Here is a 24903-nt window from a genome sequence, read left to right as displayed (position 1 = left end):
AGGCCCAGAGACACAGGAGACCTGAATGGCTCCAATGCCGGGCAGGAGCTGCTGTCATTGGGTGTGACCCTAAGACAGGAGGGAAAGCAAGTTTCAAGGGGTGGGGCTGGGAACAAGGAGAGAAGGAAATGAAAGGCAACAAAAGGAAGAGCTTAGGACACCATGGGAACATGTGGTGAGAGCTCCTGGTGCAAATGGTAGGGGCTGGGTACATAGGCTCCAGAGCCTGACTGCCAGGGTTCAAGGTTGGACTGCTACTTTCTAGCTGTGTGACCCCAGGCAAGTGACTTGGCCTCTCTGTGCTAAGTACATAGACCAGTGTCTGGCCCGTGGGAAGAACTCAGTAATTGCTAGCTGTGTCACATCAGCAGCGGGCTGGCATGGCTCAAAGCAGCACTCTGTGAGCTATGGGGGCTGCTGATGTCTTTATAGCAGGGTAGAGGTCCTGGGCAAAGGTGTGGAGAAGAATGGAGGAGGCAGGTAGGAGGCCAAGGTTGACGGGAAAGAGTCCAAGCTATGGACTGGAATGCTGCAGAGGAGGAGGGAACAGAAGCCTGGCACCCCCTCTGGCACTGCCCGCTGACCTGCATGCAGGACCCATGAATCGCTTCATCAGGAGGTGCTGGAGCTGGCAGCAGTGTGGCATCCATCTGTGGCTGAGCATCTGCCCACCTTTGCCAGGCCTGGCTGCAGCCAGTGAACCATGGGGGAAGGTCTGCCCAGCCTGCAAAGCTGAGAGGTAGAGGCTCCTGCTGCAGAGCCACATTCTTCTGCCATAGCACCTTATATGATCTGTGTCCCCACCCAGATCTCATGTTCAGCTGTAATCCCCAATGTTGGAAGTGGGGCCTGGCGGGAGGTGATTGGATTATGGCAGTGGATTTCTCATGAATGGTTTAGCACCATCCTCTCGGTACTTTCCTTCTGATAATGAGCAAGTTCTTGGAAGATCTGATCGTTGAAAAGTATGTGGCACCTCCTGACTCTCTCTCCCTTGTCCCTGTTTTGGCCATTTGACGTGCCTGCTCCCCGTTTCCCTTCTACCATGATTGGAAGCTTCCCGGAGGCCTCCCCAGAAGCAGATGCTGGCACTATGCTTCCTGTAGAGCCTGCTGTGCTATAAGCCAATTAAGCCTCTTTTCTTATACATTACCCAGTCTCGGGTATTTCTTTTTTTTTTTTTTTTTTTTTTGAGACAGAGTCTCACTCTGTCGCTCAGGCTGGAGTGCAGTGGCATATTGGCTCACTGCAACTTCCGCCTCCTGGGTTCACGCCATTCTCCTGCCTCAGCCTCCCGAGTAGCTGGGACTACAGGTGCCTGCCACCACACCCGGCTAATTTTTTTGTGTGTTTTTTTTAGTAGAGACGGGGTTTCACCATGTTAGCCAGGATGGTCTCGATCTCCTGACCTCGTGATCCGCCTGCCTCGGCCTCCCAAAGTGCTGGGATTACAGGCGTGAACCACCGCGTCAGGTATTTCTTTATAGCAATGCAAGAACAACCTAATACAGCACCCAAGGCAGCTTCCACAAGTAGAGCAGATGACAGGCCCAGATGAGCACAGAGAAGGGCACAACATCCCAGCTAAGTTTAGAAAATCTTGGGGGCCTGCCCTCCCCTACCCAACTTCTCTGGACTAGGATAAAATCTCCTGGCAGCCTATGCTTTTTCCTCTGATTAACCTTCTGTGGTTCCTAGTCTTACCATGTTCCGTAACTCAGAAATGCAACAAACAGCCACTTGCTGTCTCTAGAATTTCAAAAGTGTCAATCACTGAGGTGAAGAGCATAGATTCTGAAGTCTAGGTTTAAATTCCACACCACCACACACTAGCTGGGTGATCGTGGGCAAGTTAATCTCTCTGGCCTCAGTTACTTCATCTGTAAAATGTGAACAAAAGTCCTACCTCTTATAGTTGTCTGGAGGGTTGAATCAGCAAATACATGTAAAGCATTCAGAGTAGCTTGACACATGGAAAAAGCTATTATAATGATATAAGAACTGTCTTGTAACTATGACACAAATACCTAGATACCAAAAAAAAAAAAAAACAATATTTAGAGTATTCTAAGTTGCACTGTTGCACATGAGCTAATCCATCCTACACACAGCTGCTGAGTTAATCTTCCTCAAATGCCATTTCATCTCATCACTTTTTAACTAAACGGGTTGCCAAATTACTACCAGGAAATTTGGGAGGAGGAGGAGACGATGAAACTAACACTTACTAAGTACCTTCTCTATACTGGGCCCTGCACTGGGATGTTCTAGACAATACCTCATTTAAATTTCACAAGAATCATCATAACACAGATAGTATTACCCCATTTTAATGACGAGCACACTGAGGCTCAGAAAGCTCCAAGTGGCTTGTATAGGGTCACTGGCAGAGATGGCATTTGAATTCAACTCCAAAAACTACTTCTCTTTCAATAAGAAGAGCAATATGCAGAGGAAGAAGATAAATAATAATGACAAAAGCTAATTTTCCCTGAGTGCTTCCTCTAAGCCAGGTGGGAATCTGCATATTTCACCTATATTAATTGATTCATCCTCAGAACAGCCCCATAAGGTAGGTACTCATAACCCCAGAAGGTAGGTACCGCCTCCAAACTTTACAGATGTGAAAACCAAGGTTAAGTCAATTATGCAAAGACTGACTGCATAACTAGGAAGCAATACAGTTGTTCTAATATCCTGTTCTCATAGTCTCAAATTAAAACTTTACATAACTTGTTCTTCCCAGAATGTCCCCCTCCCCTTCTTCCCTTTCCACAGATTTATAAGCCTGACTCCCACTTTTTTTTTTTTTTTTTTTTTTGAGACGGAGTCTTGCACTGTTGTTCGGGCTGGAGTGCAGTGGCACAATCTCGGCTCACCGCAACCTCTGCCTCCTGGGTTTAAGTGATTCCCCTGCCTCAGCCTCCCAAGTAGCTGGGATTACAGGCACCCACCACCACACTCAGCTAATTTTTTGTATTTTTAGTAGAGATGGGGTTTCACTATGTCAGCCAGGCTGGTCTCAAACTCCTGACCTCGTGATCTGCCCACCTCGGCCTCCTGAACTGCTGGGATTACAGGCGTGAGTCACCGTGCCCGGCCCACTCCCACTTTTTAAAATGCAGCTCAGAAATCCCCTTCCACCTGGCTGTCTCCCAGAGACCCTTCATGCTTTGCGGGCAGGAACAGTCATAGCTTCTACCTCCTGCCACTTGTGCCCCATGGGGCCTGGCACCTAGACAGTGCTTTGCTCATGTTACCTGCCCACTAGGTAAGGCAGAAAGCTGACAGCTGAGCACAGAAGTCCTTATTAACGCCATCTCTAATTAACCCTCAGAGCTCATAAAGCAGAAACATATTTTAATGCAAGTGGGTGGTTTCCTTTTACATCGTCAGCTGGGAAGACAGCCGGTTATTTAGCTACAAATACACAGCTGACACCCTTCACCCACTTCTCATGGAGATAAAACCCAAAAGAAAGGGAGACAAAGGCTTTCTGGCTCTCCGGCCCCTTTCAGGATGGATTTTTCCTCTTTGCAGATTCAGGGGACAGAGCCTGAGCAAGATTAATGATCTATACTCAGCAACTTAAATGGAAAGCCTTATGTGCCCCATAATCACAGTAACCAAATTTGTGGGACCCAAATTGGGACATATGGTGCCTACGAGAGAAACAGGACAAAATATCAAACTCAGGAATGTCCTCCTGGGGGCCAAAGCAATGGAGGAAATACAGCCTCCTTCACCCAGAGGGTCCGTACAGGAGACTGAGACTAAAAGGCGCTGAAAGGACCCTTGGCCAACTCTCAGGACAGCCTCAGCCTTCACCTTGGCGAAACTCCTATGCCTCTATTGTATCTGCAAGGGCTTCCTCACCTCTGTGAATCCTATACTCACTGAAGTCTGTACATTCCTGAAAGTTGCACGACATGCGTTCTTTTCTATTTGTAGAAAAGAAACTGGGATCAGGGAAAAAGTTCCAAAATTAAACATGCAGTCATCGAATCCCTCAAGGTTAAACCCTCCAGGCCAGAGCTATCCAAAAGAAATTTCTGCCGCGACAGGAATGCTTAACAATCTACATTCTCCAAAATGCTAGCCAACAGTCACGTGTGGCTACTGGGTCTTCAAATCTAGCTAGTGCAAATGAGGAACTGAGTTTTACATTGTATTTGGCTTTGTTAATTTACATAGCCATATGTGGTTAGTGGAAGCCATACTGGACAGTACAGCTCCAGATCATACTTAGCAAGAAAACCTACTGTATCCTAAATCTAGAAACCATGTAAATTAGTAGATTGGGCTTGTGCCCAATCTTCTGTTTGATAATAACGCATTGAGCACTTACTATGTGCCAGTCATGGCACCTATTCATGTCACTTCCTATAATCGTTACAGCATCTCTAATAAGAGAAACAGTATTATCATTCCCATTGTATCTGGGAGGAAACTAAGCTACAGAGCTAGTCAGTGGTAGGAGCAAACCCTGACAATCTGGCTCCAGAGCCCTCACCCTCAATCACTAACCCACTTGTGACTCCTTGCTCCGTGGTCTGGCTATGTTAAGAAGGGCTTAAGCAGTGCTCTCTCCATTACAAGCTGTGCAAACTTTAATAATTAGGTCTTGTATTTCCTCTTATGTTTCTCAGGCTAACAACGGTGTCCCTTGAAACAGTTTTAAGGTCCTGAAAGACCCCATTAAGCCTGGTTAAACAGGAAAAAAAAAAAAAAAACTCCAAGAAGGGGCCCAATGAGAAGTGTAAAATCTCCTAAAAGAGTGACCACACATAGGCACAGATACCTGTTCAGCAACTCACTCTGCAACTCATGTGAAATCTCCTGAGAATTCCCCAAGAAGGAAGTGGCAAGCCTTTCACTCTCCCATCCACTTGCCATTCCAGAGTCTACCACCTTGCATGAAAATTCAGAAGAGAGGACAAAGCTGAGGCTTTACTCCATGTCTAGCACATCATACTTGCAATCATCAGGCTGGTTGAACTAAACAATTCCCATCCTCGTAGCTAATACGGGTGGGCTAGGTTTTAAGGTAAGGGGTGCTGCGTTCTGGATAGCTTTTGCTCTCCTTGGCCTGACCTCTCTTCTCTAGTCCAGGTCCTGTTTTTTGTGTTCTCTCCCTCCATGCCTCTGATCCTCGGGTTCTAGTTTTCCTCAATGGAGCAAAATTACACCACATTTACAAAAGTCCCTTGTGTTGCCATTTCCTCTTGCAACTTAAAAGGCCACTTCTCACCATTAAATGCAGAGGGCTTGAACCCTTAATATTTCTTATTTACCATAAGAAGTTTGGGCCGGATGTGGTGGCTCACACCTGTAATCCCAGCACTTTGGGAGGCTGAGGCAGGCAGATCACGAGGTCAAGAGATTGAGACCATCCTGGCCAACATGGTAAAACCCCATCTCTACCAAAAATACAAAGATTAGCTGGGCGTGGTGGCACGTGCCTGTAGCCCCAGCTACTCAGGAGGCTGATGCAGGAGAATTGCCTGAACATGGGAGGCAGAGATTGCAGTGAGCCGAGATGGTACCACTGCACTCCAGCCTGGCGGTAAAGCGAGACTCCATCTCAAAAAAAAAATGGAAGTCTGATCAGGAAATTCACCAAGGATGCCTCCAAACAGTGTTACCAATCAAAGCTCAATATGTGTTACCATGGAAAGGTGAAGTTATAGTCAGGGCCTTAGTTAGAAAGGGCAGTAACTTACAGAATTATAAAACTCACTGGCAAGAAAAACTAGGCTTAACATTGAGAAGAAGTTCAACCAGGAAAATAGAAAAGGAAATGAAAAATAAACCACCTATTATATGGTAATGTAATTCATCAATGCTTGTCAACCTAATCTCTCTAGCTAGTTCCAAAACGGTCCCCATTACAAATAAAGGAGAAAACCCATAGATTTGTAAGGTACTAGTATTTAGAATTTGTTAAAGGTGGTCTTGAAGAGTTGACTCTTTTTGCTACAGCTAGAATTTGAGAATGACAAAACCTGGAGTAAATGTGTCAGGGAATACTGAGAAACGTATTTAAAAGAAGTCATTCAGCAAAGAAATGGTATGGGCACCCACTTTTCTCTTTATTCTAAAATAATTAAAATCTGTGCAAGGAAGCATTTTTGGGAGACAGTGCCCCATGGGTCTCTATGCTTCTACATGTCTTGCTGGGTATGCCAAGAATGCAAGACCCTGACCATTCACTGCCTAGCCATTTCTCAGTGAGCAACCTTGAAGAAAGAGAGGTATGCCTCTGGGGCAAAAGGTAGGCTTGCTTACCTGCTCTACATAAAAGTAGTGTACTTCCCCAATTCAGTATTCCTCTCCTGTAACTCACTGGGGGTACAGACATCCACCTGGTCCTCACCATCACCCCTATGGTACTTACAAGGTAAGAGGAACGGACACACATACTGATTATTGTCAATGAGTAATAAAGTCCTTTGTCTCTGATCCAGGAGTCTCATGTCTTCTATGCATCCATGAAATAATAGGCTAAGTTTTTAGCTTATAGTTAGGTAAAAATCAAAGCCCAGACTCAACAACAAGCTGAAAGAAAAGCCAGTACCATCAGAAAAAGTAATAATCCTTGGGACAGTCCACATGAGTATTTAGACCTTTAACATAACCATCCTGGGGTTGTAATTTGCTGACTCATAAAAATCAGAAAATTAGCCTGGGCGACAGAGCGAGACTCTGTCTCAAAAAAAAAAAAAAAAAAAAAAAAAAATCAGAAAATTAAACTCTGGCAATTCTGAAGCAGTGTAATGTGGCATTTCACAGCAGACAACTGTATGCAAATTCAAGTTCTGCTACTTACTAGCTCTGAGACCTTGGGCAAGTTACCTAATCTCTCTGTGCCTCAGTTTCCTCACCTACAGAATGAGGATAATAATAGTACATACCCCCAGAAGATTACTGTTGTTACAAGAATGAATTACTTTACGTAATACACTGAAAACAGTGTGTAGCACAGAATGTCTATTTTATGCAAACCACTGAAAACAGTGTGTAGCACAGAGTGCCACATTTGCTATTATTAACAGCTCTAAAAATTCAATGATTCTATGTCTCTATCTACTGCTAGTTATCCTGATCCTCTATATACTGCAATATTCTCTGATTTTTAGTATACTTTTTAGGTGAAAAAGTAGAGAAACTGTATATAGTAAACTATATTTTATTACAAAAAAAGGGAGCTAGTAATATATAAATGTATTTGGTCATATTTTTAAAACAGAAAGATAAAATCCAAAAACAAAGAAAAACTGATTACTTCTAAGGTAAGAAACGGAATAGAAATGACAGGCTCAGAAGCTAGAATTCTCAGAATATTCTTGGTTTGTAGATTTGAGTTTGAAGCCCTGTAAATAGCTTACATAATTATATATTTTTGGAAAAGCAATCTATAAAAATCAAAAGCAAAATGAAGCAAACTTAATTGTTCACTGAATTAGAGTCATAACTGCACAGAAAGAAGCCATTTTCCATTGCTTTAAAACACAGTAATTTCAGTGTGTATTCCTAACAGGATATACCTTAAGGAGAAAAATAACTGAAAAAAAAATCTTAAATTTTAAATTGTTTTTAGTAATTGTGGAGGATTTTTCCTCGTTTTCTCATTCCAGTTCTAACTCAGGATAACAAAACAGTTGAAATGGGGAAGATTCTCTTAGTAGAAGTAATCAAAGGAGTAATGATGGAATTTAAATATCATCCCCAAGGCCATGGCCAAGCATAGCTATTAACACTATAGAAAGCTACATGTGTCCCAAGATGGAAGTACATATCATCATCATCATCATCATCATTGTCACCGATTAAGTACCTCTTGCCCCCAAGAAATGAAACCTCAATCTGATAAAGTCTCTAGATGTAACGACCATGAGAATGGGATTGTGATTATGTTTTGAAATAACTTTTAGAAATAACTGCAAATAGGCCTGGCACGGTGGCTCACACCTGTAATCCCAGCACTTCGGGAGGCCAAGGCAGGTGGATCACCTGAAGTCAGGAGTTTGAGACCAGCCTGGCCAACATGGTGAAACCTCATCTCTACTAAAATTACAACAATTAGCTGGGTGTGGTGGCACATGCCTGTAATCCCAGCAGCTCAGGAGGCTGAGGCAGGAGAACTGCATGAACCTGGGAGGCAGAGGTTGCTGTGAGCCGAGAGCACACCACTGCACTCCAGCCTGGGCAATAGAGTGAGACCCTGTATAAAACAAAAAACAAAACAAAACAAAAACGCTGCACATAAAATGGTATATCTAAAATTTGCTTCAAAATAATCACGGAGAAGGGAGACCAGGTAGGGGTAGAGATAAAACAAGAAAGGCAATGTGCTGATAATTACTGGACAATGGGCACACAGTCTATAGTTGAATAGATTCATTCAACCATCCTTTTAAATTTTGAATATGTTTTAAGTTTTCCATAATGGAAAAAAAATCAATTATTCTGTGAAATCTCAATTTGAGCCCAGATTTGATCAGTGAACATTATATTCAAGTCTTATCACTGACATACTAGGAGTTACGATTTTGCATAAGTTACTAATTCTGCTGAGCCTGTTTCCTATCGAGGAAAAATAGCCATTATAAAGATGAAGTGAACAGTCATAAAGGCAACAGTGAGCTCAGTGCCTTGCAGACGATACGCACTCTCTCAATGGAGCTTCCTACCAGCCAAAGCTAAGACAGTCATCACTGCAAACCACAAATTACTGAACCTAAATCTTCCACCCTGATTTTACACTAAAAGTCTGTTCCTTGATTTTACACTAAAAGTCTGTTTAATGCTCACCTCACTTGCCTGAAAGTCTCCAGCAACAGTGATTTCTTAAAAGAACATGCCTGGCTTTTGTGTGATGAATAGCAATCTCTGTTTTTTCCCTTCATCTACTCCTGTGTGTGTGTGTTTCCACACTGAAGACACAACCCAGGCCGGGTGTGGTCGTTCACTCCATAATCCCAGCACTTTGGAAGGCCAAGGCAGGTGCATCACCTGAGGTCAAGAGTTGGAAACCAGCCTGACCAATATGGTGAAACCCCATCTCTACCAAAAATACAAAAATTAGCCAGACACAGTGGCACATGCTTGTAGTCCTGGCTATTTGGGAGGCTGAGACAGGGGAATTGCTTGAACCTGGGAGGCAGAGGTTACAGTGAGCAAAGATCGAACCATTGCACTCCAGCCTGGGTGACCGAGTGAGACTCTGTCTCCAAAAAAAAAAAAAAATACAACCCAGCAGAAGAAGCAGGGCTTGCCCATTCACAGAGGAAGATGAGGAGGGGCCCCCTGACAGCAGAGGACGCCACTGGCCCCTCTCCCCAGCTGTGAACCTTGGCAAATTCTGAAAATGCTTCTCCTAGCTATATCCAGATGGCCAGTTCAGAGACATCGCCTTCCTTTCTGAGGCTGTGAGAGGCTTTGTCATGTTATTTCTTTGCCTGCGTAATGCATCGCATCAGGGAGCAGCATTTGACACCCATGAAAAACCGCGTTTACTTGGGTTCTTGCTTTAAGAACATGCAGAATATTGTTTCTTTTCTCTAACAGCAAGTACGGTTTGGAAGCCTGTCTCTTTGCAAGGAACTGGTCATTATTCACACTTGTAAAATATTCCTGAGCACATGTGGTCAATATTTTCCAGCTCCACATCTATAAATGCATACGTATCAGTCTGATGTTTCATTTTGCCCTTCCTGTTTCAAACTGTTGGCTTTTGCATGGCAGTTGCTGGTACAGTTTGCTGTGAAGCAGGAAAAGACAGTAGTCGAGAACGTCGTGAGAAGCAAGAACCCCATGGACTCAAATCCCCAAGCTGTCCCTTTACTCAAGCTCTCTGCACCTGGATTTCCTCCCATAAAGTGCGGCGAATAAAAACTAACTCAGGGTTGTTTTAAGAATTACACCAGATAATATATGTCAAGAACTTAGCCCAGTCTTTGGCACACAATAAGTGCTTAATAAACATTGGGTGATTTTATTATTACTCCTACAGACAGAAGCTACATCTGATTCATCCATAGATCCCTAGCACCTTGTACAGGGACTGACACATGGTAAGTCATTAATTAATATGTGTTGAATGAATGAATAAAATGTAGACAATTAAATTTAACACTTCTGTTAAAATGGAGTCAGGTTATTTTAAGTGTCTCAAAAATACAATACTATAATCTCACCATATGCATTATATTAATACACATAACCATATGGTTATTACTCACTGGACATGTAACAAAATAAAATTAAATCCCATGCAGAGCTCTTGGAACCTTTGTAACAAAGGTTCCAGAACAATGCACATCTCTCTAGGTTCATCAAGTTCACAGCCTGCTTTGGAACAGTGGCAACATGAAGGACAACTTGGAGACAGGCTGGATTGGGCACAGTGAAACTCATCAGAGGTAGATGCAGTGGTCCAGCTGAGCGGTGCTGAGAGCTGGCCTGTGGCACGGAAGGGATGAGTAGAGGATGCTGGGGGCCAGACATATGAGAGGTGCAGGAGGCCTGATCCATGAGAGGCTGTCACTTTTAAATGCAAGACAAGAGAGAGGAGGACAAGGCTGGTCAATGATAAGGCAAACCTGGGAGATGAATTATGGATTTACTAGGTTTAACACACCTTAGGATACCCAGATGGAGATATACTTTTATAAAGCTGAAAATACATGGCACACCCATGTTCACAGCAGCATTCTTCACAATAGCCAAGAGGTGCAAACAATCCAAATGTCCATTCGTAGATGAATGGACAAACAAAATGTGGTGTAAGCATAGAGTGGAATATTTGGTATATAATATACATAGGAAGGAAATTCTAACCCAATGCTGCAACATGGATGAACCTTTACAGCATCCTGCTAAGTGAAATAAACCAGTCACAAAAGACAGATACTCTAAGATCTTATCTGAGGTACTTAGAGTAGTCAAATTCATAGAGACAGAAAGTAGAATGGTGGTTGCCAGGGCCTGGAGAGGGGGTGGAATGGGAGTTGTTGTTTAATAGGTAATTTCAATTTTGCAAGATGAAAATGTTCTGGACATCTGTTGCATGACAATGTGAATATGCTTAACACTACCAAACTGTACAGCTAAAAATGGTTAGGATGGTGACCTTTATGTATATTTTACCACAATTTACAACTTTTTTAATTAAAAAAAGACTGGAAATATGAATCTGGCATCATAAGCTGCAGGAGCTGAGTCTCCCAACTTTGCACCAATGCTCCCACATGGAACACGTGGTCCCTCACCCAATTTAATCTCTAGACCCTCTCTCAACTCCCCCAGACAGACCAGTAAGAGACTGTCATTTTTTCTGAAGGTCACTAAAAAGCTATCTCAATGACTTCAGGAAAATGTGGCTTCAGGACATAGAGTTGGAAGGCAGTTCAGCCACTTGGACATCAAGTCCTTGAGGATGCCTTAAGAAGACCTGCCTTTGCCACTCCCAATCCATCCATCATGTAACCACCTTCTTCTGCAAACACAGTTCATGTATGTGGACATGACACTCTTGAAGGTCTTTAGAACACCACAGAGCTCAATAACTGCTAATGCTGATTACTCCCCCGTGATGAAAGGTCTTGGGAATTATGTAATCTCTACTTCTTGTTCTTCCTCATGTATTCATCCACAATCCAAGAAGTCTTTCTTGCCCTACCTTCTTACCATTCTTGTCCCAGCTGGAGTCTAGTATGTTTTAAAATCACTCCTGACTCGCTCAGAAAAGCAAGTCAGCTTCATCAAGTCTGGGAGTGAAACACACAAGTCCAAGTTGCATAAGTGCAGTGAATGTATACCAGTTAAATGCTGCCAGGCCTGAAATGTAAACAAAACCGTCTGGTGAGTGAGCTTCTCTCACTTTACTACAAGGAGATTTTGAAAACAACTCACATGATTTTTTTGTGGGAGCAATGCTTTATCTGATGAGAGTTTTTAAAATTTCCACAGAACTAGACCCTGAATACCCCAGACCCATCAGACTTCTCCTGGCCTAGAAACACCTCACTATTTCATACTTACTTTACTGCTAAAATGACAAAGCACCGCAGGTGGGTACTATACTGAGAAAGAGCTGTATACCTATTTAGGTAGTTGGGTTGAGTCACTTTTCATGCTTAGTGTGACATGCTTGGGGTCCCATATTATCCTGGTGTGGATGTAACCATACCTGGGGATGGTGGAGGGGTAGCATACGATGGGAAAGACAAGGCCCTTGGGATAATGGAGACCAGACCGGGATTGCAGCTTGGGCCTTGCCACTCACTAACTATGCGACCCTGAACAAGTTGCTTAAGCCCCATGAGTTTCAGCTCCTGTATCTATACAGTAAGAATAACAGCCTCTATCTCCTTGGGCTTTATGAAGAGGGAGTGAGAAAGTATATGCAAAATACTGGTTGTCTGTATGTCATACAGCTATGACCCCATAAATGGGAGCTAGTGTATTCAGTGTTATTATGGTCACTATTCAAACTCACCTGTTCTTAATGCACTTGTCTAAATAAGCAGACAGCTGTTAAACTTTCTTTATGATAGTAATGAATCCTAGTATTAAACACACAACCAGTAACAAGGCCGATATTAAAAAAAATAAAATAAAAGCACCAATGTGGGAGACACTTTCCTCTGTGTACTGCCTAATGGCCTTTTTAATCTTGTCTTGGCACCAGAATCACAGGTATTAGCATGTTCTTCAATCAATATGGTAGATTTACCTTGACGAAGAGAAGGCTCTTTGCCCCATGATACAAATGTATAGTCTGGGGCCGGGGTTGGTGAAATCATTTAGATCTAATAATAGAAACCACCAGGTTTCAAAAGGTTCCAGTGTCCATACACAATTTTAGATTCTATTAGATCCTTGCTGTGTTAATGAGACCTCTTGCTGGGAATCCAAATTCCCTTTGTAAACTCCATTAACAACTCACAAGGCAGGTGGGCAAACGTGAATGTTCTTATGGTAACAGCGTCTTGCCCAGAAAGGGAAGCAGTGAGAAATCACACCCATTGGCCCCACTTGCTGGGAACATTACAGAGAGAAAGGGAGAAAAGTATCTTTCCTTGGAGAGACATCAGAATGAGTTCAACGCCAATCCTCCCTCAGTCCCCCGACACCTGAAATAGGAGGCTGTGGTATAAAATAGAAGTTTTCTCAAATGTACCAACTATCCCAAAAAAGGTTTGCCAATAAAAAGTTTGCCCAGTTCATTTGTGTCCCCAGAATTGTTTAGTCCCTCACAACTTTCTGCCTTTGTTTTTCATTGCCCCAACAGTGAGTCTTTTTCTTAGTTAGAACACATGGAAAATTTTGACTTTGAGAGTTCAGATTCTATTAATGATCCAAGTGCTGTTTTAAAATGTTTTTGAACTAAAAAAAAAGAAAAAAAAAGTTTGATTTTCCTATCTGTGCATCAGTTCAAACCAGCACAGAAAATCTGCTGAATATTACCCAAAACACCCACGGTTAGGCTGAAAGAAGGGATGGAAAATTTCAGCCCCAGAGGAATTTTCGGGGGAGTGGAGGGCTGAGGGGCGTCTCCAATGCTGCTGAGAATGCATTCTGACTTTTTACCACAGTTGCCTAAGTGATGCTTAAATGCTTCCTGTTGTAAGTACAGAGGCTCCCCAGGGAGCAAAACAAGCTAAGAGCTGAACAGTGAACAACATTCCAGTCTCTAAATGCCATCTGTCACTCCATACAGCCTATCTCACCCTCAACTAGCTAGACTTATCTCACCCCAAGATGCCTGTCACCAAAGTCTAACATTAGCACTTTATATGGTTTTAACCTTCTGTGGGTCATGAACCTCGTTCAATCCAGTGAAAGCTTTCCTCCCAGGGTACACATACACATAAATCTCCACATAATTCGAAAAGGGTATGGCCCCCACTCCTGCAAAGCACATCCAAGAACCTTTAGCTTCAAGTAGCCAACAATGACTCCTGACATTCTTAAGCCAAATTCTTGAATCTGAGTGCTAAAGAAATACACCTCAATTTTGATGAGTGTCCACTAGCCACACAAGGCTTTGGTATCTTCATATTTGTCTATTATGTGGGCTAAAATAAGCATGCGTGCACACACACACACACACACACACACACACACGGCTTGGCAGGAATGAAATGGCAAAGCCACGCTGGGAATGGAACATATTCATTTATTTAGCTTATTCATTCCTGACAATATGCAGTCATTATTTGAGGGAGTTAAGGTAGCTCTGGCAACTGCAGTCAAGTAAAAGAGCCAGGGTTGGTTATAGTTTTTCCATTCAATAAACAGAACCATTGAATAAACTGAGCATGCTCAACATGCTCCTGCCCACATAGGCAATGTGCTATTAAACACTTACTGCTCCTGCACAAAGCCTACCAACAGGTTATTTTTAAAATACTTTTGTTTGTTTTTGATAGGTAGGGAGAAAGGTGGAGAGGGGACATTCCTTTTGGCTTCTAAGTTCCGTAACTTCAATGCCTCTGAAATAATGAAATGAAGAGCTAAGCCAACACTTTCAAGCTAGCCCCTTTCATTTTATGCATAGGGTCAGGGGTTCTTCAGAGTCTCATGAGTGGTTATCTTTGTACTGTGAAAGAACTAGCACTTTGAGCAGAGAACAACTGCCTTACCGGAGTTTCCCTGGACTCTATCCCTATTCAAAGATGCTTGGTTATACCTCAAGGGGGAAGCAATCCAGACCAACTTCTATGACATGACAGGGCACTCAAGCCTGATGAGGCAGAAACCTGGCAGCTGTAGATGTTGGAAAGGATAATTTATGTGTTCAAGTGACTAGGATTCTAAGGGCTAGATGCTAGCTTCAAGCACGGCTGGATCTAGGAAGCCCTTTTGCTCTCCCTTTTCCCTGGTCTACTTTTCTCTGTAGGTAAGTTCATTCATTCTTAGGCAAGTTCTCTGCATGTGGCAGCAATGATGGACACTGGAATCTCTGGGTATTCAGAGTTCTTTCAGTAAGAGTCCTACAAGAGAAGCTGGTCCACTTCTCTCACCTCACAGTGGACTCTGAGTGGCCCACTTCTAGGGTCTGTCACTGTAGACTACTGTAGACCTTCTATATGTCACAACTGACCATGCCTGGACTGACCACATGGCCACTTCTGCAACCCACAGCAACCACCTAAGATGGGAGAGGTAGTTTCCCAGTGGAAAAAACAAGGTACTGGACAGACAAAAGCAAATATCCACAAGAGACTCTTCTGTGAGGCATTTTAACACTTAAAAAGTTATCTAGCAATGAATAACTCACTTCCCACTAAGGAGGAAGACTATGAACCTCAAATCCCAGTGTTAACAATAGCAAAACACAATGCTCAACAGAAACCAAACCTTTCATGCCATCTGCTCTCACAGAATGCTTCTTGTAGGTGAAAAGGACAAAAAGAAAATGAAGCCAAGATTATTCTCTCTCAGAAAAGTAAACACTCCTTTAAACTGAAGAGCAACAATATGCATGTTATTAGAGGAAATGTCTCGAAATCTTTTTTAAGAACAATACCTGTGCCGCAGTTGAAAAGCAAATAAGATCGGTGTGCCTTGTCTAGTTAGGTGCAGTAAGGAAGCCGGGGTGAAGAAGTAACTAGCAGTAGTCTTTGACATCCTTCTGGAAGGAAAATTCCCTCACGTGGACTTTCACCTTTCTTTAGGTCATCATGGGTCTCTCTGGTCCTGTTTCCTGCCTATCAAATACTTCAGTGCTATGTTCTAAAGTTTCTTCAAAGATGCTCTTGCACACCCAGTAAATATCTGTAGGCCCCAGCCAGCCCCAAAAGGTTTGGTTTATGCATCCCAATACTCTCTCTGGGGAACCTTGAACCGTGTTTTTCTTCTTCTGGCCATGTTAAGCTTGGGAAAATGGTTTCATTTCTTTCCAATCCTGGGAATCCCCATCATTGTGAGGCAGTAAGCAAGGTGTCAGTAGGAGCAGGTCCACTCAGCAGTGGTGTTCCCCTCACCCCTGCCAGGTTGTCCTGTGTTTGTGCAAGATCCCCAATCCCCTTCCTCCAAATCCAATACCCCTAACATTCAGAACCACAGCAAAGAACACGTTTTGCTGGCTATGACATTCACAACGTGTGACAGCTTTCCTTTCTTTTCTTTTTTCGTGTTTTATTTATTTGCAACTCGAAAGATGAATGCAATTTGAAATTCATGGTCTGGAGCAAAGAGCCTACCATGGCAAGCCACTGTGTGTGTTCCAGCTACCATGTGTTCGAGACATGCTAAACAATGTTGACTCACAAAGGGCTTGGAGAAGATTTCAATGAGTTGGCAACTCAATCCTCTTGAAAAATACTGATTTCCAGTCTCTGTTAACAATCAGAAGATCTGGAAACAGTAACTTTGCATTCCTACAGGGCAACAATTGGTGGAGGATGAGGCAAGGACCAGCTCCCCAGGCTCCACACTGTCTGCTTTTCTCATTTGTCAACTGAGCCCCTTCAGCACTTAAGATTGTGATCCCTGAGCAGACGTGGAAGGGGGCTGCAAAACAAGAATGCCAACACCCATAGCCAGCCCAGAGCCTGTCTGCAGGACACTCCCGGCCTCACTCATTTATCTTTTGGAAAAAGTCACCGCAAGGCCACGAGGCTGGCTTTTAGCTCACACTGAATCTATCTGAACTAACCTGAGCTTTTAAAGTTTTCAGCCAACGTGGACAAGGCTAAACAAAGCCACGAAGACATTCATCACCTAAATGCCCAACTAGCAAATTCCAGCATTTCTAGATTGACCAAAAAAAATGCAATTATCTAAAATGATGTATATTGTTTATGACACAGGAAAAACTTTATAATATGCCAGCTGATAAAAAGTAGGTTTATTTATAGTATGGTTTTTAACTAAGCAAAACTATATACAAAGAAAAAAGGCTGGAATAAAATATACCTAACTACTGACAATAATTTGCTGTAGGTATCTGGATTATATATTATTTACATTTTCTTATTACATTTTTGTTTTTCTCAATGTTACTAAAACAAGAATATATTATTTAAAATAAAATTGAGCCAATATGCTTCCAAATTAAGAAGCAACATGCTAGAACCCAGAAAGCCAATCCATACATCACACTGGGGCAATGGCCATACTCTGGGGTGCCTCCAAATTAATACAAACTGGCTCTCCTCCTGCCTGGGGCAACGCTAGCACTTCATGCACTTTGAGATGAGCCACTGGAGGGGGTCTTCAGGAAAAGAAGAGCCCTGCTGGTTTAGGACTGAAGAGGTTGCTATTCTCAGCTCTATAAGATGGATCACATCTCAGGCCGAAAATCAGGTTCCAAGGGCTCTTGTCCAAAGATCTGCTCCTGTGTTTAAACAGGTCAGTCATGTATCCACCTGTGCCTTAATTTCTACATCTGGAAATGGAGATGCTATGACCATAAGGATGAACAGGGCAGCATTTACCAATCCTCACAGTGTACAGGATACCTGACATTCATGCAAAGCCTGGCCAGGTAGACCAGACCATTTTACTGAAAAGGCCAAAGTCTCAGGGCAACTGGAAACTCATCCAAAACCCAGGAGTTGTGGAGGGGCCAGAATTTGAATTTCAAGACTGTTAGGCTCCAGAGCCCACAGAGTCTTGTCCAAAGGTCACCCAGGCAGCAAGCACAACAGTGATGCCATGAACCACAGGGCATGAGTTATGAGTGGCTGTGAATGAATGAGAAACACCTATCAGCCCAGGCAATATGGAAGCACCAGATAAGAGCCACAGGCTGTTTCCTAGCAGGTTGCTAAAAACACACTGGAAATGGCATGTGACCAGCAGCTGGTGAGAGGGAATGGAATAACGCCAAAACAAATTGACCACTTTTAGAGTGCCATTTATTTTAGAAAAATAAATTAATGAAGGAAACTTCAATATCAATGAAGTTGCAAGCATATAATGAGCAATGCTTGCTCCCACGAGGGATGGCTTTTTAATTATTTTTTCAGATGAACTGCAGTCACAGTATATTTGATTCATACCCGATCCATGTTCTTTGGAGAATTAAAACACATTTTACCCAATGTCGAGTTAAAATAAAAACTCGTCAGAGGCAAAATAACTCTTTGCTCCCAGGGATCTGAAAGGAAATTTGGTTCTCTCTGGTTGCTGGCCAGTATTCGGGGGGCCTTTGTACTAAACAAAAACTTGGCAGATGAAATCTGAGAATTACTCTCTTTGCATCATTAACGGAAACACTGAGGGGTACACTGCGGTTCACGATAAGTGATTAAAAAAAAGAAAACATGACACATTTTTGTGTCTAATATGTGTGCCTCCTGAGTTGCAGCACTTGTCCTGTGTATTCAGGCAAACAGCAAAAGCTCCCTTCTCAAAGAACCCCTTTCCCCTGGCCAGCTCCCATTCTCTCCAGAACATCCATCCTTCTGCCAGTCCCTGTCTCTGTGCCGTGTGTGCGTGTGTGTGTTTGTGTGTGTGCACGTGCGTGCGTGTGTCTGCCTAACATGCACAACTCAAAATTATCTGGTTTCATCTTGATCCCAATCTGCATTCTTAAAACTGCATCATCCACATTTGATACAACTGAACAGAACTATAGACAGACACACAAATGAGCACATATAAAAACTGGAGAAATCTTGGCCAGGCGCAGAGGCTCATGCCTATAATCCCAGCACTTTGGGAGGCCGAGGCAGGTGGAGCACTTGAGGTCAGGAGTTCAAGACCAGCCTGGCCAACATGATGAAACCCTGTCTTTACTAAAAATACAAAAAAAAGTAACCGGGTGTGGTGGCAGGCACCTATAATCTCAGCTGCTTGGGAGGCTGAGGCACGAGAATCACTTGAACCCAGGAGGCAGAGGCTGCAGTGAGCCAAGATGGCACCACTGTGCTCCAGCCTGGGTGACAGAGTGAGACTTCGTCTCTACAATGAAAAAAAAAAAAATCTGGAGGAATCTGAATAAACTTTATGGATTATAGCAATGTTAATTTCCTGGTTTTGCTATTGTATGCAGTTACCATGACATCAACGGCGGGGGAAACAGGATGAAGGATACAGGGGACTTTCCTGTATTTTGCCACAACTTGTGATTCTATAATTTTTAAAAGCTATTAAAAAAAAAAAAAAAACTACATCATCAATTCCTCAAGTACTTAGAGAAAAAAATGACAATACAGTTCCTTACAGAAAACTTTTGGCACAAGAGGCAGGAGTGCAGTCTTAGTTTGGTACTGATCTCTTTGGTGTCTGTTACAGGCCGAATAGTGTTCCTTCCCCCAGATTCATATATTGAAGCCCTAACCCCCAGAACATCAGCATGTGACTGACTATATTTGGAGACAAGTTCTTTAAAGAGGCAATTAAGGTTAAATGAACTAATATGGGTGGGTCTAAACCAATCTTACTGGTGACCTTGTAAGAGGAGTAAATTGGATACAGAGAGAGACACCAGGGATGTGTATGCAGAAGAAAGACCACGTGAGGACACAGAGAAAAGGCAACCATCTGAAATTCAAGGAGAGAGACTGCAGAGGATGCCAACCCTGTGGCACCTTAATCTTAAGACTTCCAGCCTCTAAAACTATAAGAAAATATACTTCTGTCATTTAAGCCACCCAGTCTGTGGTGTTTGCTGAGGGCAGCCCTAGCAAACTAATACAATGCCATATCCCACACCCCCCATTCATCTGGTTTTGTCCTCTGGTAATGAGCTCCCCAGCCCTTGGCATCCCTCTTAAGAAGGAAGTATGGTAGGAAACCCCATCAAGCACAGAGCAAAGGTCTTAGCCTAGAAGAGCCAAGCTTTAGATACCCTCCGCCTACCCATGAAAGGTTAGTGCTCAACTATTTGGGAAGCCATCAAAATATGGAAGAGGGATAGGGATTTTTCATGGTAGATCCAGAGGGCATAACCAGAACACAGGGTATGGGAAGTTGTAAGGTGGCCTATTTCTAACACAACATTAAAAAAAACCTCCTAGCAGCTACTGCAGTTCAGAAACAGAATGAATGGCATGTGAAGGTATGGCGCCCACATTACTGGAAAGAGCTGAGCAAAAGATGGAACAGATCAGCTGCTCCTGCCCCACATGTCTAAGGTCTGATTTGCAGCCATCTCAGCTCAAAGCACTATGAAACAGGGGCACAAGCTCTTTCCAGAACCCAGACATGAACCTTAGCTAAGACCACCTTCCTCTCTCTCCATCCTACTTCTAACTCTCCATTCTGGCTCTGACACTCATTCTCCATTTCAGTAGCACCTCTCTCCCTGGACTCCAGACACACTGCTGTCTTCCCACCTTCCTGGCTCCTGCTGCAATTTTTATGCCCAGGAGGCTTCGGGCTGTCTCATGGAATGCCCTGGCTTGCACCTGACTCCTAGGACCAGGCACTACCCTTGAGCTCCCATCCCAGCCTTGTGAGCAGATCCCAGACATACCTGAAATAAGCATCACTTTTAGATGCACAGCCCAGCCCTATCCAGGTAAATGAGTTTGGGTAAGTTACTCAACCTCTCGGAATCACACTTTACCTATCTGCTTTGTTTAAAACAGCAAAAATTTTAAAAATCCATGTCCAACTATAGAAAGTATTAAATATTATCATATATATTCAGAAGGGAATATTATATATGCAGCAATAATGTCATAGAATATTTAGTAACAAGGAAATTCTCATGAAATATTAAGAGAAATGAAATTGCAAAACATCATTCATCATGAACATATTTTCATAGAAAAGCATACTAATGCAGAAAAGAGAATGGAATTATATACACCATAAAGCTACAAGTAAATATTCTCTAATTATTCTTTTTCTACATATTCAAAATTGTAAACAGTGAACATGTAATGCTTTTTAACTAGGAATAAAGTTATTTAGAAATCTTTACTACTCCCATTTCACCTTTTCCTCCTTGGAAAAAAAAGGGGGGGCAACCTAATGAAAGAGCACAGTAAGTCCATTACATCATCCTACTTACACTTTCATAAAAAGCAAATACGACTTGTGTTTTGAACTTAGAGAAACAGAAGGACAGCTAAGAAAACTGGGTTAATGGAAGGTCACAACATGGAGCTACAGGCATGACTAGACTCCCAAAGAATGGATTCTTGGACCTCAGTAGGGGCCCCGTGGTCTCCACTGCCACCGTGCCCATGCAGTCACTCTAAGAACAAAGAGTGCCACGTGCCACCCACGGGTCACTATCTGGCTGCACTGTGAGGCTGGGTGCCACATGATGCTGCAGTGAAAGCCTGCCAGCAGAGCTGAGTCCCCATTCATCCAGTTTTGTCCCCTGGTAATGAGTTCCCTTGGCTCCCTCCCACAATGGAAAGGACTGGCTGAAGAATGGTGCCAGCCAGAGGAGCCCCTTGTGAATAGCCCATCCAGGAATCCAGGAGTCTGGCAGTGGCTCAGCCACAAGAGGTCAAAGCAAGTAAGTCATTTCACTGGAAAATATCAGCTTAATTCAGGATGGAATGCTTCACTTTGCCCTGGGTTGTAGTGGAAGCTATGACACAGCCACCAATGCACAAACAGCACCCATCTAGTGACCCACGATGTGGGCAACCCAGGGACAGGTATCATCACCACTGACCTGCAGCCTGAGCTGTGCATGTTGATCATTCTCTTCCCTGCTGACACCCACAGGGAAGGCTCAGCTCAAGAACAAGCTGGTGTTTTACACATGCCATATTTAGAATCCTTTCAATCTCCACTATGGTATCACAATTTAGGCATATGATCAGACAGCTGGTTGTGGGTCCCTCTCTAGACCAGCTCTGCAGGAGCTGGAACCAGGGGTACACATGTTATTCCTCCCCGATGGATATACATTTACACCTAGGGTCCCAGCATCAGTCCCTTGAGACTTTCCTCCTCTTCAGGGAGTTAAGAGACCAGAATTTTATATCAATACTGTTCAGTGGGCTACCCCAAATACTCTGAAGTAAAGTTAAGTGGCTTCAGGAACTAGTGCCATATTAGAGGAGATAAACTTTGAAATATTCTCACTACCACAAACACTTTTTTTATAGCTCATACAATAAATAAATGAACCAGTTATGCTCTGCATATGCTATGATCTTAAATTATACCTGGAGATAAACCACATATGGAATAAAAGGCCACCTATTGAGGTCAATCTATGCAAAAGATTTCTCCTCTCCTGATCCCTATAAACACAAACCCATGAAACCAGTGCAGAGAGACACAGAACTATCATCTCCACGGCATGGGCTACGATGTTTTGGAACCTGGCCATATGTAACAGAGCCACCAAGATGTTCATACGTCATGCAAAGAGACACTCCCCCAATGTAGACTTATCATAGAGGAATGGGGTGACCAAACAGAAATTTGGCTGAATAGTTCTTCCTACCAAAGACTCAATGCAAATCCCATAGACAAGGCCTCAGAATTCAAGAAGACCTCCTGCCTCAAATGATCAGCCCTACAGTCCATGCGTCCACCTCCCACACCCCTATGTCCCAAACCAAAGTGCTTCCTCACCATAAAGCTTTTGGCACATTCAAACCAACCCTCACCCAGTGTGGGGAAATAGCACAACTTAACTCATCAGGAGACACTTCCAGAAGAGGGTTCAGCGACTATGGCTGAAAGCCCTAGGCAGAAGTGATACAGCACTGTTGGGACTTCAGGGGTGACTCTGGGGAGAAATTTTTCTAGTTGATTCTAAGAGCAGAGACAACAACTCAGGTTTTCACTCCCCATTTCATTCCCTGTGCTCTGATGGATCTACTTCCTGTTATTCCTACCAGAAACCTACTCTCCCAGAGTCCTAGGGTGCCATCAGTCAAGTCAGAGGGTGGACCTCAGGAGACTTTTGTGGCTACATGCTGTCGTCCATGATCTGGTGTGCAAAAAACTCACATGGAGCAGCTTTCACTCAAGCCTTAAGGCAATGAAAGAAAAACGATTACCTTAGTTCCCTTCCTCCACCATACCCACTCTCAGGTAATAATGGAAACCCCTAACCATCTCTGGCCTGAGCCGTTTTCTCTTCCACTTTGTTCCATAGGGAGGTGGTGGCTAGGCACACTGGTGCTCCATCCTCTGAATGGAGACGCACATTCCTTCCACCTTTCCTGCCCAGAGCCTGTTCACAGCCAGTCAGAACATCTGTGTGCAACTTACGTGTTCAGTAAATGCATCTACTCCAAAGCTGGGTCAGAAAGACACAGAGAAAAATCCGCATTCTGGTGTGTCCTGCTTCCAAACCGTCCTATCTCAGCAAGCTTGAAGCTTGGCAGTTAGGAACCTTTATGTCAAATCCAGTTCAAATTCTATTTTCACTTAAACCTCCATAATATAATTAACTTTCTACCTCAAGGCACATTGCTTTTGGGAGGCAAAAAGCTTCCCTGGGTAGAGGTAATTTTTTCAAAGCTTAGCACTCAGTGACTGGGGATGTGTCAGAAAAATCCAGCAGCTGACAGGAGACAAAATTATACTTTGTAAACAAGGGATAGAGATGCTGGGCTGGCCAGCTCTCACCTCACACGCAGCCATCCAACAGAACCCACCACAGAGACTGAAAACACCGCCCGCCACATAGTAAATAACTTGCCACTCAGATGATTCTTAACCCCCACCCACAAGTGGTTTCCATCCTTCCAGTATAAAACATCGGAAACTGACAGTGAAAAATAACTTTTCAAAACACAAATACCTTATTTCTCTCTAAATACCCAATTCCCATGCATACTTCCGTTATTGAAAAAATTACCGGAAGTCACCAACTTTGAATGATGCCAAATGCTGGCAAAGCCATCACCTCTCCTTTTGAGCTGCAATAGGACAATCACCAGGACATCATTTTGATTCTTCAAAGCTGCAGTTTCCAATGTGTAGACCCCAAGTATACATTGGTGGCTAACATCAGAAGGCCCAAAGTCCACATACACACCCAAAAAGAAGAGAGAAACATACAACTCCCGGTCATGTTTTCCCACTGAAGCGGTTAGTGGTCTAGTCCCTTGGAGCTCAAATTCGGCTGCTCATGAGAATCACCTGGGAACTTTTAAAAACGTCTCAATGCCCAGGTTGCAACCCCAGGCATAAGTATTTTTCAAGAACACTGGGTGTGCAGCCAAGTCTGAGAACCAGTACAACGGCAAAATCAAAGTCCACCAGGCCACCCTTTTATCCACCGTCAACACACCCCGGTCTCTTGCTGACACGGCTGGGGCAGCTCCTACCTATATAGAGCGAGGAGTCCTTCCTCCGCACGTGGTCGTCGATGTAGGAGACGCCCAGGGGCTGCACTGGGGTAGCACCGATGCCCAGGAGCACCTGGGCCCCAATGAGCAGCAAGTACATCATGTTGGTAGCCGTCCGGTTGCGGCAGATGAGGTCGGGGTCGGGCCCCTCGTCGCTGCCAGAGCCATTGGCAGCGCAGACGTCGCGGCCCTCGGCACCCCAGCGGATCTCGCCCGCCTCGTACTTGTACTGGTGGGTCAGGAACTCTGGCAGCGCCGACAGCAGCGCGCCCAGCGCCATGACGATGCCGCCGCAGCCGATTAGGCGCGGCCGATGCCCGCGCGCCCCGAAGTAGCTCACGAAGAGGATGAGCGCCAGGTTCCCGATCTCGAAGCTGCTGGCGATCACACCCACGTCAGCGCTCTGCAGGTTGAACCTACGCTCCAGGGTGGTCAGGACGCTCACCTGAAGGGGGCAAGAAGAAATGTCAGAGCCAATCCAAGGAGATGCCCAGGAGGCCTCTCCTTCCCACCTGACAGTGCGCTCTGTCCTTCCCCCCGGGACCCTCCCACCTGGCCTCCTGTGCCAGGTGCAAAAAAGGCAGCTGTGTAAATGCCTTTTAACCTGACGAATCAGAAAGACGTTTATTTAGTATCATAACCCTAATTCAACGGTTAACGA

At 43.9% G+C, this 24903-nt stretch overlaps 1 protein-coding gene across 10 annotated transcripts in view; it reads right to left on the bottom strand.

Moving 5' to 3' along the window:
- The window catches only part of SLCO3A1 (solute carrier organic anion transporter family member 3A1), a 318828-nt gene that overhangs the window by 230040 nt on the left and 63885 nt on the right, over window positions 1–24903 (bottom strand). For all 10 annotated transcript variants that reach the window (XR_010588295.2, XR_012415465.1, XR_010588296.2 and 7 more), the window contains exon 2: window positions 24222–24687. Coding sequence is in view for 7 of the 10 variants with exons in the window: in XM_065548475.2 (XP_065404547.1) it covers window positions 24222–24687 (466 nt within the window). In the remaining 3 variants the exon portion in view is untranslated. The remainder of the gene's footprint in view (window positions 1–24221; window positions 24688–24903) is intronic.

The sequence above is a fragment of the Macaca fascicularis genome, chromosome 7 (assembly GCF_037993035.2).
Source record: "Macaca fascicularis isolate 582-1 chromosome 7, T2T-MFA8v1.1".
NCBI classification, from domain to species: Eukaryota; Metazoa; Chordata; class Mammalia; order Primates; family Cercopithecidae; genus Macaca; species Macaca fascicularis.
Note: the sequence above shows the minus strand (reverse complement) of the source record. Positions and strands in the feature narration are given on the sequence as shown.